At 47.6% G+C, this 14,058-nt stretch overlaps 1 protein-coding gene across 6 annotated transcripts in view; it reads left to right on the top strand.

Moving 5' to 3' along the window:
* Positions 1–14,058, top strand: part of ntn1.L (netrin 1 L homeolog) — a 130,861-nt gene that overhangs the window by 97,746 nt on the left and 19,057 nt on the right. For all 6 annotated transcript variants that reach the window (XM_018238584.2, XM_018238583.2, XM_041577968.1 and 3 more), the window contains one exon: positions 9,832–10,020. In XM_018238584.2, coding sequence (XP_018094073.1) covers positions 9,832–10,020 — 189 coding nt within the window. The remainder of the gene's footprint in view (positions 1–9,831; positions 10,021–14,058) is intronic.

Below are 14,058 nucleotides of genomic sequence, written 5' to 3'. Positions count from 1 at the left end.
CTACTGTCTCCATCTTGCCTTACTGTCTCCAACTTGCCATACTATCTCCATCATGCTCTACTGTCTCCATTTTGTCCTACGGTCTCCGTCTGTCAGGGAGCCGGGAGCCCCCTCTGGGGAGTAGTCCGGATCTAGGAGGAAGCCCCTCAGGAGGGATCAGGGTCGTGGTATCCAGGGGTAAGGCAAGAGAATAATCAAAATCCAAGCACAGGTCAAAAGGCAGGCGGAATACAAACAAAGTCCAGGGCCAGGCAGGGGGTCTATGGCAGGCAGAGTATCAGCGAAGTCCAGGTCCAGGCAAGGGGTCACACCAAGGAATCAGGCAGATTATAAGCAGGGGAAACAGCAAGGGAACCCAGGAATCTCTAAGGGAACAGGATCCTATTTTCGGGCGCCATCTTGGCGCCTCAGGCGTTCTTTTATCTTTGAATTTGGCGCCCTTGCGCTAGCGTCAGCGCGCCTGCGACCGGCGCGCCGTGCTGGCGTCACTGCGCCGGCGTCGGAACCCACGTGGGTTGCCTGGGCGCCGCCATCTTGGATTCTTCGCCGCCGGGAGCGGACGCGACTCCTCGCGCTCCCGGCGGTCTTGACAGTCCCCCCCCCCTCACGGGGGGCCTCAGGACCACCGGGACTTGGTTTCTGGGGAAACTTGGAGTGGAAGTCTCTTACCAAACGAGGAGCATGCACATCATGGTGTCCCTCCCAAGAGCATTCTTCGGGGCCAAAGCCCTTCCAATGGATGAGGTATTGAAGGGACCCTCTGGAGATTCTGGAATCAAGGATTCTTTCCACCTCGAATTCTTGTTGACCTTCCACAGAGACAGCAGGAGGAGGAGATTGGACACCAGAGAAATGGTTGGAGACGGTGGGCTTCACCAGGGAGACGTGGAACACGTTGGGGATTCTCATCTCTGGTGGGAGTTGAAGTCTGATGGCTACAGGGTTAATTATCTCCAAGATGGGGAACGGACCCAGGAACTTCGGACCCAACTTGGGAGATGGCACCTTCAAGTGAATATTCCTGGAAGAGAGCCAGACACTATCACCCACCTTGTAGGGAGGAGAGGGCCTTCTACAGCGATCCGCGAAAGTCTTGTGGACTAGAGCCCTCTTCTCCAGGTTAGACTTGGTTGCAGCCCAAATAGCAAACATATGGGCTGCCAGATCATCTGCAGCCGGGACGTCCGACAACACGAAGTCCTGAGGAAAGGCTTGAGGGTGCTGTCCATACACCGCCATAAATGGAGACCTTCCTGTGGAGGAATGACATGCATTATTATTAGCAAACTCCGCCCACGGGAGGAGGTCAGACCAATCGTCCTGGCAAAGAGACACGTGGTTCCTCAGGAACTGTTCTAAGGCTTGGTTCACACGTTCAGCTGCCCCATTCGTCTGCGGGTGGTAGGCGGACGAAAATTGAAGTGTTATTCCCAAGTCTTTACATAGGGAACGCCAGAACTTGGCGGTGAACTGGGTGCCTCTGTCGGAGACGATCTCCACCGAGAAACCATGCAGGCGGAAGATGTACTTAATAAAGAGTTGGGATAATTCCACCGCAGAGGGTAACTTCTTCAAAGGGATGAAATGGGCCATTTTGCTGAAGCGGTCTATGACAACCCAGATCACAGTATTCCCACCGGAGGGAGGAAGTTCGACAATAAAGTCCATAGAGAGGTGCGTCCACGGACGAGAGGGAACCGGCAAAGGCTGTAACAACCCGCTGGGGCGGGAATGGCTAGGCTTAGAAGTGGCACAGACATTACAAGCAGCCACAAAGTCCTTTACATCCTTGCGGATATCAGGCCACCAGACTAGGCGCCTCAAGAGTTCAAGGGTCTTGGCCGGACCAGGATGTCCAGCTTGCCTGGAGCAGTGGGTTTGTTGCAGGATGGCCAGGCGAAGTTCTGGAGGGACGAAGGCCATGCCAATCGGAGTATCTTGAGGAGCCGAGGACTGCCCAGCCAGGATCTGGTCGGCAAATTGGGGATACAGAGAGGCAATGATCTTGACTGGTGGAAAGATTGGTTCCTGCCTCTCAGGGTCACGGTCCACCGGAGTGAAGCTACGAGACAAGGCGTCGGCCTTCAGATTCTTGGAACCTGGGCGATAAGTCAAAACAAAGTTAAATCGGGAAAAGAAAAGGGCCCACCTGGCTTGTCTGGGATTTAGCCTCTTGAGGGACTGTATAAACTCCAGATTCTTGTGATCTGTGTAAATCTGGACAGGAATTTCAGAGCCCTCCAGGAGGTGACGCCATTCTTCAAGGGCAAGCTTGACTGCCAAGAGTTCTCGATTTCCGACATCATAGTTCTGCTCTGCGGATGAGAACTTCTTGGAGAAATACGCACAGGGGTGCAATTTTCCATCAGTGGAGTGTCTCTGAGACAGGATAGCTCCGGCTCCGACTTCAGAAGCATCAACCTCGATGCAGAAGGGTAGTGCAGGATTGGGATGTCGGAGAACAGGAGCGGACGTGAAGGCCTCTTTCAAGGACTGAAAGGCTTCTATGGCAGATGGAGGCCACAGGCTGGGTTTACCCCCTTTCCGGATGAGGGCCAGGATAGGTGCAATGCGGGAAGAGAACCCCCGGATGAACTGTCGATAATAATTAGCAAATCCGATGAATCTCTGGATTGCCTTGGTACTCAGTGGGAGAGGCCACTCCTGGATGGCCGACACTTTCACGGGGTCCATCTCAAATCCCTCTGGAGAGATAATGTACCCTAGGAAGGGGATCTTGGATACCTCGAAGACACATTTCTCCAACTTGGCGAAGAGAGAGTTCTTCCTCAGACGAGAGAGTACCTCCTTCACCTGGGAGCGATGACTTTCAAGGTCCTTAGAGAAGATCAGGATGTCGTCCAAGTATACGACTACGAACCTTCCTAGGAGATCTCGGAACACATCATTAACAAACTCCTGGAAGACGGCAGGGGCATTGCATAGGCCGAAGGGCATAACAAGATATTCATAGTGCCCATCCCGAGTGTTGAATGCCGTCTTCCATTCGTCACCCTCCCGGATGCGAATGAGGTTGTAGGCCCCCCGGAGATCCAACTTGGAGAAAATCTTTGCCCCTTTCAGCTGGTCAAAGAGCTCGGCAATCAGGGGCAGGGGGTACCTGTTTTTCACGGTGATCTTATTCAGGCCCGATAGTCTATACAAGGCCGAAGGCCTCCGTCCTTCTTCTCCACGAAGAAGAACCCAGCCCCTGCAGGAGAGGTAGAAGGGCGGATAAACCCCCGCTGGAGATTTTCTTGGATGTACTCCTTCATAGCGGTAGTCTCTGCAGGAGAGAGAGGGTAAGTGCGCCCTCTGGGGGGCATGGCTCCTGGCAGGAGTTCAACCGGACAGTCGTAGGAGCGATGTGGGGGAAGGAACTCTGCAGACTTTTTACAAAACACATCGGAAAATCCCTTGTAAGTGGAGGGCAAAGTCTTTAGTTCCGCAGTGGAGACATTCACCTTCTCGAGGGGTTTTGGCGGAAGGCAATGTTGCAGGCAAAATAAACTCCAACGAGAGATCTGCCCAGTGGACCAGTCTATGGTGGGGTTATGCAGACGTAACCACGGAAGACCCAATATTACTGGAGTAGAAGGACAGGGGATGATGAAGAATGAAAGTTTTTCTTGATGCAGCGCCCCAACTTGTACAGATAGTTCCGCCGTGAACATTGTGACGAATTCAAACTCCAGGGGTTTGTCATCTATGGCGGTAATTCGCAGGGGTGAAGACAATGGGAGCAGGGGAATCTTCATGCGTTCGGCAAAGAAGGCATCCATGAAATTGCCATCCGCTCCGGAGTCGAGGAAGGCCCTTTCGAAGATAGACTTACTTGCCAGGTGAATCTGCAAAGGAAGGAGAAGTCTGCGTGAATTTTCTTGATACTTCTCCTGAGGCCCTCGAGTGATGCCCCCTACATGAGAAACCTGAGACATACCTCGGGGTACAAAACTCTTGGCTTTGGCAGGACAGGCGTTGGCAAAATGGGAATGCCCACCACAGTACAAACAGAGACCTGCCATTCGTCTTCGGAGTCTTTCCTGCTCGGAGAGGCGAGCTTTTCCTACTTGCATAGGTTCCTCCAGGGGAGACGTGGACACATGAGTCACAGGGACAGCGGGTGCTTGCAGAATCGGCCTTTGAAAGCGAGGGGCCAACATGGGAGAAAATCGTCTGCTGCGCTCTCTCTCCACCTGGTGTTCTCTGAGGCGGGTGTCCACCTTAATAGATAGAGCGATCAGTCCTTCCAGGGTGTCAGGAGTCTCTCTGGAGACAAGATCATCTTTGATGCGGATGGATAGGCCTTGGTAGTATACGGCCTTGTAAGCGTCATCACACCAGGAAGTCTCCGCCATCAGTGTTTAGAAGTCTATAGCGTACTCATTGACACTGCGGCTTCCCTGCCGGAGCTGCAAGAGACGGGCAGGGGCGTTCGTGACCCGACCTGGAGCATCAAAGACTATGCGAAAAGCTTGGAGAAAGTCTTTAACAGCATAAGTCACCGGGGAATTCTTCTCCCAAAGAGACGTTGCCCACTCCAGTGGCTTGCCTTCCAATCGAGACATCACATACCCCACCTTGGAACGCTCACTTGGAAACTGTGTGGGTTGGAACTCAAATTGAATTTGGCACTGTGTGGCAAATCCCCTGCAGGCTTGTGGGTCCCCACTGAAGCGAAGGGGAGGTGGAATGCGAGGCTCACCTGTCGGGTAGCTTGCATTCGTAGAGGCTGCCGCCATGGGGGGATTTCCAGTAGGTGGAGCAGCGGAGGGCGCAGAAGGCACTCGAGCAAGCAGGACATCGAGTGCTTGCCCAATGCGAACCTGCTGGTTTTCGTAGTCCTCCATGCGGGATGCCAGTCCGCGGAGCGCTCGTCCGACATCAGGTGTGGCTTCCTCAGAAGGATCCATGGCCCGAAAATAATGTCAGGGAGCCGGGAGCCCCCTCTGGGGAGTAGTCCGGATCTAGGAGGAAGCCCCTCAGGAGGGATCAGGGTCGTGGTATCCAGGGGTAAGGCAAGAGAATAATCAAAATCCAAGCACAGGTCAAAAGGCAGGCGGAATACAAACAAAGTCCAGGGCCAGGCAGGGGGTCTATGGCAGGCAGAGTATCAGCGAAGTCCAGGTCCAGGCAAGGGGTCACACCAAGGAATCAGGCAGATTATAAGCAGGGGAAACAGCAAGGGAACCCAGGAATCTCTAAGGGAACAGGATCCTATTTTCGGGCGCCATCTTGGCGCCTCAGGCGTTCTTTTATCTTTGAATTTGGCGCCCTTGCGCTAGCGTCAGCGCGCCTGCGACCGGCGCGCCGTGCTGGCGTCACTGCGCCGGCGTCGGAACCCACGTGGGTTGCCTGGGCGCCGCCATCTTGGATTCTTCGCCGCCGGGAGCGGACGCGACTCCTCGCGCTCCCGGCGGTCTTGACACCGTCATGATCTACTGTCTCCATCTTGTCCTACGGTCTCCGTCATGCTCTACTGTCTCCATCTTGCCTTACTGTCTTTAACTTGCCCTGCTGTCTCCATCATGCTCTACTGTCTCCATCTTGTCCTAAGGTCTCTGTCATGTTCTTCTGTCTCCATCTTGTCCACCTGTCTTCAACTTGCTTTACACTCTCCGTCTTGCCCTTTCCTTTGTCCCCACCCATTTACTCCGTCATACCATATGCATATTTCCAGTCTTCTCTCTGTTTTTTCCTGTATACCAGGTCCACTCTCTCCCTGCCACACCCTTATATCCCTCCAATTCCCTTACCCACCTGCCTTCTCTGCAGCTCCACCTTTAGCACCGCAGTCATGTACCCAGCTCCCATGGGGCAACTTTACTGTCTGGCATACCAGTCTCTTGACTGGCACCAGGAGGAAATGGAACACAGTAGCAGGAGGTGCTGTCTCCCCCTAAATAGACACATTACTCTCTGTTTTTGGGACATGGATATGATCCTGCAGGAGGCAATGTGTTCAGTAATAGACTATTATTTTTCCAGAATGAAAATCTTCATAGTCATTTTTCCAGGCACATTTCCTTGTTGCTCAGCTGGGCTGCCAGAAATGTACTCAGAGAGTCACCCTCAACATGACCGACATGATTTATTGGTATGCCATTTTCCATACAGAGACTCCGCCCTTCTATTGGTACTAATGGAACCACTGGGTGTTTATGTTCTGCTCTATGTATGGATGACAACTAGCAGCTCCTTCAATGGGCAAAATCTGCCAGGCATTGCTGGGAGTTGTAGTTTCCCTGACCTTCTCAGGGTTTCCATTTTTAGCCTTTGTTTTAAAAAAAAAGATAAAGAGCCCAACTGGTTTTAAACTGAAGATCCTAATTTAATGATAGATATCTGCTGGGATATCTCCATACACATGCCTATCTGACCAAGTGATCTTTAATATCCGTATCCTTGTAACAAACCATTTTCCTGTGCAGGGGATCTGATTCTGCGGTCACACACTAATGTGTTGTACTCCTGAGTAGGAAAATATATAATAAAAAGCAGCATTTAAAGTATCCGCAAGTAAAATAAATGTTCCACATGTTGGTTAACCACAGACTGACTACAGGATAGCCTGAAGTAATGGCTTGCATTCCCTCCTCTCTCCCCTCTATATGCACCAGGGTTATACAGGGGCACAATAACAGTGCAAAGGGAATCTCCTTCAATTCACATCACATCAGGGTCCAGAAAGGCAGCTTGACCTCTATATTGTATCCAAGCCATCATCCCTACTGCTACTTTAGGCATATTCTCTCCCTACTATACCTGCTATCCCACAGTCACACTTCCTTCCCAGAGGTTATTATTCCACTTCTACTATAGGCACCATCTCTCCCTACTATATCCACTATTCCACAGACATAATCCCTTCCCAGAGACTATTATCCCACTGCTACTATATGCACCATCTCTCCCTACTATACCTGCTATCCCAAAACCACAGTCCCTTCCCAGAGGCTGTTATACCCACTTCTACTATAGGTTCTGTCGCTCCCTACTATACCTGCTATCCAACAGACACAGTCCTGTCCCAGAGGTTATTATTCCACTGTTACTATAGGCACCATCTCTCCCTACTATACCTGCTATCCCACAGTCACAGTCCCTTCCCAGAGACTATTATCCACTGTTACTATAGGCACCATCTCTCCCTACTATACCTGCTATCCCACAGTTACAGTCCCTTCCCAGAGATTATTATCGGCACTGCTACTATAGGCACCATCTCTCCCTACTATACCTGCTATCCCAAAACCACAGTCCCTTCCCAGAGGCTGTTATACCCACTTCTACTATAGGTTCTGTCGCTCCCTACTATACCTGCTATCCAACAGACACAGTCCTGTCCCAGAGGTTATTATTCCACTGTTACTATAGGCACCATCTCTCCCTACTATACCTGCTATCCCACAGTCACAGTCCCTTCCCAGAGACTATTATCCACTGTTACTATAGGCACCATCTCTCCCTACTATACCTGCTATCCCACAGTTACAGTCCCTTCCCAGAGATTATTATCGGCACTGCTACTATAGGCACCATCTCTCCCTACTATACCTGCTATCCCACAGCCATAATCCCTTCACAGGGGATATTATCCCACTGCTACTGTAAGCATTGCCTCCATAGTAAAATGGTAGTTTTGTGCTAGGTTAATAAGTGACTCAGGGCCCAGTGTCTTATTCATGCCCTGCTATAATCATATTTAACTGTACTCTATATATCAAACATCTCTAGGGGTCACCTTCACTAGGTATTGGCTATAGACACCGTGATAGAGGTTCCTCAATCATCATCTCATCAGCACAGGAGTCTTCCCCCATGCTTGGCTTTGGTGTATTCATCACCACCTTTTATCAGATTGTCAGATTGTTGTCACCCAGGGCTGTAAGGGTGCTGCATGTTGGGACAGCAAATCTGTTTCTGTGGAAGTGACACCAGGAATTCCTAACAACAGGACCTTCAGAGCCAGCGACCCCAGAAGTTTATTTGTCCGAATTTTCAACATCGTGCAGGAATTCAAAGGGCAACTTGCTTTGTAGGATCTTGTTTCAGTTTTGCTCAGTGATTTACTTTAGTTAATCTGCTGTAGGTGACTAGTAAGGGCGTCAGATCGACCCTGGGTAGTGCTGACAGATCCCAATTCTATGTTGCATGTCCAAATTAAACACAAAAGTAACACCTTGGCCTTTACTCTGTGCCGACCATCAACACAAAGCGACAGTTTCTGCCTTTATCTGCCCAGACCTGCGGCCCCCTTGTTTAGATTTGCTTCATGGATTCTGAAAGCTTCCTTTTATCGTAAAATCCCTCCCTATAAGAGGTACTATTATGTAGTACCACAAAGCTGATGCACAAACCTTTTTGGGTCCCCTAAGAAAAAGATTAAAGGAGAACTAAAACATAACTAAACTAAAGTAGCTAGACATGTTGTTCAATATGTTTTAGGCTTCTATATGAGCCCAAGGCAACCACAGCCCTTTTGCAGTTAAGATCTGTGTCTCTAAACTGCTCCAGTAGCTCCCCATCTTCTTTTCTGCTGTGACCGCTAAGCTTAGCTTCCCAACAGTTGCTCAGAGCCCACTGAGCATGTGACTTTCCAAGATGGTGACACCCCCTAACAAGTTTGAAGTCTTGGATCATTGCTATTTAGATGCTGAAACGTTAAGTTGGTGCAATAAGTTCAGTACATAAAATAGGGATGCACGAATCCACTATTTTGGATTCGGCGAACCCCCGAATCCTTCGTGAAAGATTCGCCGAATACTGAACCGAATCCGTACCCTAATTTGCATATGCAGATTAGGGGTGGGAAGGGGAAAAAATGTTTACTTCCTTGTTTTGTGACAAAAAGTCACACAATTTCCCTCCCCATCCCTAATATTAGGATTCGGTTCGGCCGGGCAGAAGGAATCCTGCTGAAAAAGGCCGAATCCTGGATTCGGTGCATCCCTAATATAAAATATGGTATTTTTAGCCATATTCATTTTTTAGAGTTTAGTTCTCCTTAAAAGTACATACCAGCTATAACATGTGGCACTGTGTCCACTGCATTATTGTGAGGTAGTGCCATGAATGTCTGGTTCTCTGGTGAGCCCTATGCGTCATGTAGTGTTTTCATTGGCCCTACAGCTCTAGTTGGGTTTTGGATGATGGCAATGTTTCATTACACTGTGATTGGACAGGACTGGAGCACCTACTGTGACTGGGTACGACGTTCAACTGAGAAGCTTCTGCATTGGTGCATGTTAACTGGTGAAAGGGTGGCTAATGGGCTAATGAGTTGAAATTGCCCCACTGGGACACCATCTGGTAAACTGCCCCAACCCTTGTTCTGAAGGCTCTGAAAGTGATGGTATCATTAACATCAAATTATCAGCAATTGCTGATTTCTTTTTGAAGTCTTGAATATGACGGAAAGCAACAATTTGCTAATAATTTGCTTACGGTCCCGGGTCTTGTGCAAGTCACTTGAAATTAGGAGTTTTTTAAGGTCCGGGTGCTGACTGTCTATAAGATATTCATGAGATCCTGCTGGTTATGCGTCAGGCCAAAGTCATGACTCACCTCTCCTGTGCCTACAGACAATCTGCCCGCAACCTTTATGTTTCCATAGCCCCTCAACTCAACCCTCATACACCATGTGTAACAGGGCAAAGCAGGACAGCGCAACTATGCACTCCCGACTGTATCTGCTGTTGGCTCTGCATGTTCATGAACAAACAGTAACAGGGGAACCAGTGTAATCTGTGCTAATCTCTTGGGTAAAATAGTGGGTGACTGGCAGCTATTGTTAATAATGTGGTTCTTCCCCATATTCTCTCTCTTCAGCCTGCAACTGCAACCTGCACGCCCGGCGGTGCCGATTCAACATGGAGTTGTTCAAACTGTCAGGCCGGCGGAGCGGAGGCGTCTGTCTAAACTGCCGGCACAACACGGCTGGACGGCACTGCCACTACTGCAAGGAGGGTTACTACCGTGATATGACCAAAGCCATCACCCACAGAAAGGCATGCAAAGGTCTGTTTTACACTTGTGTCTCTGTACTGTGTTCATAGTCTGTTGTCTGCATCAACATAATACCAGACTTAATTTCTTTGCTATATTGATTTCATTTGATATCTTTATAAACTACAAGAGCTCAGTGGGACTATTCTCCTGATCTTGAATGCATATATAGAATTGTTACTATAAAGCACGAAAGGGCTGCTACTGATGTAGCCTTGCTCTGCTTTCTACCCCAGAGAGGACCAACCCACATGCATCTTTTTTGTTTCCTCCAGCAATACTGTTAGACCTTAATGTTCTCTAATAATATGTGTAACTCTTTAATCAGTGTACACTCTAGGAATTGGGACCTCTTACCGCCTTCTACCAATGTGCAGTTCTATGATGACTGTACACTCTAGGGGTCAGGTACTCCCACCTATCTGTATTAATGTATACAACTCTATATTCTATGAAAATAAGTACTCTTACCTCTCTTACCAGAAGCAGGTCCTCTTACCTCAGCACAGTCAGAATATATACAGTAAATAATCAGTGTATTAAAGATAAACAGGCTGTGCCCTTTTCTGATTTGGAAGACAATGCCACTGCCAGGATGAAACAGAATATTTGTATATTTTTATTTAAAAAAAAATCTTGTAAACTCTTTCTAGTTGAACCATTTTGACCCCAGGGAGGCCAGTGAAAGGATTAATTGACTGCAGCAGTGAAGCAGTTAATGCTCCCTGGTAGCTCCCACCCATCCTCCCTGCCGGCTCTCCTCCAGCGTACAGGTGTGCATACCAAGGGACAGTGGGTTGCATTGAACAGGTTAAGCAGAGAGCGCAAAGGGAGGGAAGGTTTGGTACAAAGACTTGGGGGCTTGGAGGAACGATCCCAGACATCTTTGTGGGGGGCACAGGTAGATAGGAAACGGCACAGGAGAGTCACGGCACAGAAAGTACACCTTAATCCACTTACAAACAGAGGGAGGAGAGGAGGGGCAGGAAACATAAGCAGATGTGTGCAGGTGTTACAGGCCTGAGGTGAGGCTGTTCCCACAATTGCAGACAAATGGTTCGGCTATGTCACAGTGAATTCCGAGACTGGCTGCCACAGCTACACTCTTCAAATATGTTTCTGCACATGCCAGGGTGAGCGGCTCTATTTGCACGAATACCAGAGTTATTAGGGGCCATATTGCTCCGGATGTAACAGCCAGTGCACCAAGGGGTGCAAAACTGCACAAAGCATTCCACTTAGTACTGGCCAATACTGGGCTCTCCTGTGCTTCCTGTTCTCTAGCTCATGCCTAGTTTGTGTGTCTGAATGACATACAAGCTGGGGGGTTCCTGCGTGCCACCCACTATCTCCTCTAAGAATAAAGCCCCTAAGCATAATGCAGATAGCACTGTATTCATTTTTTGCATACCAAGATGGGAGTGCTATGACTTTTTTTTTGGAAAGGGCAAGGTCCAAATACACAAAAAAGGGCACTTTTGCAGTTTTCACCCTACCACCAATTTTGGAAATGAATCTTAAAGTATAAAATTATAAATGTAATCTTACAGCTAGACCCCTCTATATCTGTACATCCACCTCTGTGTCCTAACACATCTCCATAGCTTGAATCCCTTCTGTGTCCTTACACATGTCCATACTTTGAGTCCCCTCTGTGTCATTACACATCTCCAAAGCTTCAGTCCCCTCTGTTTCATTACATATCTCAATAGATAGAGCCACCCTGTATACCCAGTAGAATAGCTGTGCTTGATTTATTAGAGGATGTCATTATAGTTGAATCTGTCCCATTAGTGCAATAGTGCAGGTATTTGGCTTAAGATGGCCATAGACGCAAAGATCCGATCGTACGAATCGTGGATTCGTACGATTTTCGGACCGTGTGTGGAGAGTCCCGACATTTTTCGTCCGTCGGAGATCGGTCGTTTGGTCGATCGGACAGGTTAGAAAATTTCTGTCGGCTGCCGATAATATCTCTGCATATATTGCCGATCGTACGATTTTCAGTGGGAGACTGTCACTAGTGTTGTCAGACATAAGTATCGTACGATTGCCGTCAGGGGCAGAACATTGGGTGATCTGTTCTATTTGATCGGAATGGTAAAGACTTTGATTTGAATGGTTAGTGGAGGTTCGGGAGATGGGAAAGTCCGATCGTACGTTGATTCGTACGATCGGATCTTTGCATCTATGGCCAGCTTTAGAGTCTGTACAGATGACAGTAGGGCAGCTATGCTTGTGGAGTTACACATTGCCTTGTTTATACCTGGGATTCCTCCCAACTAATTGATGTTTTGGATTAAATTACAGCAAATGACACAAAGAAAAAACAATTAAATATTTATTTTCAACTACCCAAACCATAACTCCATGCAGCTTTAAACTTAAAAAAAGTGTAGTCCCATGACGTTTGTATTTACAGAACAACCAACATTCTTTTCCATAATAAGTCCTTGGTTTCATTACATATTGATCATAAAGCCTGACAGGTGAAGGGTTCTCGAATGAGTGGGCTTATATGGAATCTGGTTTCCATCATCTTTGTGCTCATTCAGTAGTGAGGGTGGATCTCTTCAATCCTCACAGCTAGGGAGGTCTCTGTTAGTGGAACCCAATGACCTGGGCACTTTTCACTCTGTTAGACCCAACAACATCAGCACTTGATGCTGACTCTTTAATCAGCTATTGATCTCTATTTTTTTTTTTTTTTTGCAATCGAAATTGCCTGGACCTTGGATGAGGTGACTGTCACTCCCATATGCGCCATTTGTTTTCCCTTTATCCCAGTTATATCTCACATCCTTCATGGTGATGTGGATGGGTCTCTTAAGTGACCGCAGGTTTACATACAAAGCAGTGAGCAACCTTATAGGCTTTATTGTTTATCTAAAAATAACAAATGAGTTCAGCCCAAATCTATCACATTTTTTAAATAACTCTCTCACCATTCTAAAATAACGTTCTGCGCCTAAGATTTCTAGTCCTGTCAGCCTCACACGGCCTCCTGCTGTCCCTTTCCTTACGGGAACCAATGAGAGACCAGCGCTCTGACCTTTAGTGTCTTCCATTGAGAGTCACTTGGCAGATACACCAGGTGTTACTTAGTCAAGTCGAGTTGCTTAATAGCAGAACACCTGTGTGCAGAGCAGGTGCACTTACACTAGCCATGTAGCCTGCACCCCCTTGTGTCTCAATAGGCCATTTCTTCTTATTCTATAAATACAGCAATGTTTTGTTATGGGTCAGTGGCTCATATTACAAAATGTTGCAATAACTCTATTGTTCTTCATATGTGGGCAAATATAGGGCTTATTTATAGCTCTATGACATTTTTGCGGGTGGTTTCCTAAGAGGGGAGTGACCCATAAGCATGCTACTGCTATTAGTACACTTTAGTTCTGATAGGGACTGACCCACAAATACACACACACGCAGAACTACAAGACCCAGCATGCTGTGCTGCACAGACGGATGCATAAGCTTGCTGTATAAATTAGAAATTCCAATATTGCAAAATAATATATATATTTATAGATAGATATTGTAGACTAGGGCAGGCTCGAAGCAACATTATCAAGTGATGTTAGAGATGAGCATAGGAAGCCATTAATTTACTTTTGATATATAGAAATACATTGAATTTAGCTATAAATAACAAATACAATGCCCAGTGATATCAGATCTCTATGTACCCAGTAACCCATCTCTTGTCTGTATGAGAACATGGCACAACCTTCTATGGACCTGAAGTGACAATTACATGTAATTGGTTAGTCTGTAGTAGCAATTAAATCTGATTGGCTGGGTGTCCTGTGTCTGGTCACAGACATGATAGCCCAATTAGTTTAATCTTTCTGTTTTGGCCTCCTGATTTATTTTTATTCCTTCCTGCAATCTCACAGTTTATTAGCACAATGTGCTGCTCTGTGCTCCCCATCCACTAAACCCAAATAGATCTTCTGTACCGATCCATCTGGCAGTTCTATAAGATATTTATATGTGCAAACTCTAACCTAAATAGTAAAATAGGGGCCAATTTAGCACTTTGTA

Source organism: Xenopus laevis, chromosome 9_10S (assembly GCF_017654675.1).
Source record: "Xenopus laevis strain J_2021 chromosome 9_10S, Xenopus_laevis_v10.1, whole genome shotgun sequence".
Classification (NCBI taxonomy): Eukaryota; Metazoa; Chordata; class Amphibia; order Anura; family Pipidae; genus Xenopus; species Xenopus laevis.
The sequence above is the reverse complement of the archived record's forward strand: the minus strand, read 5'-3'. Positions and strand labels throughout refer to the sequence as shown.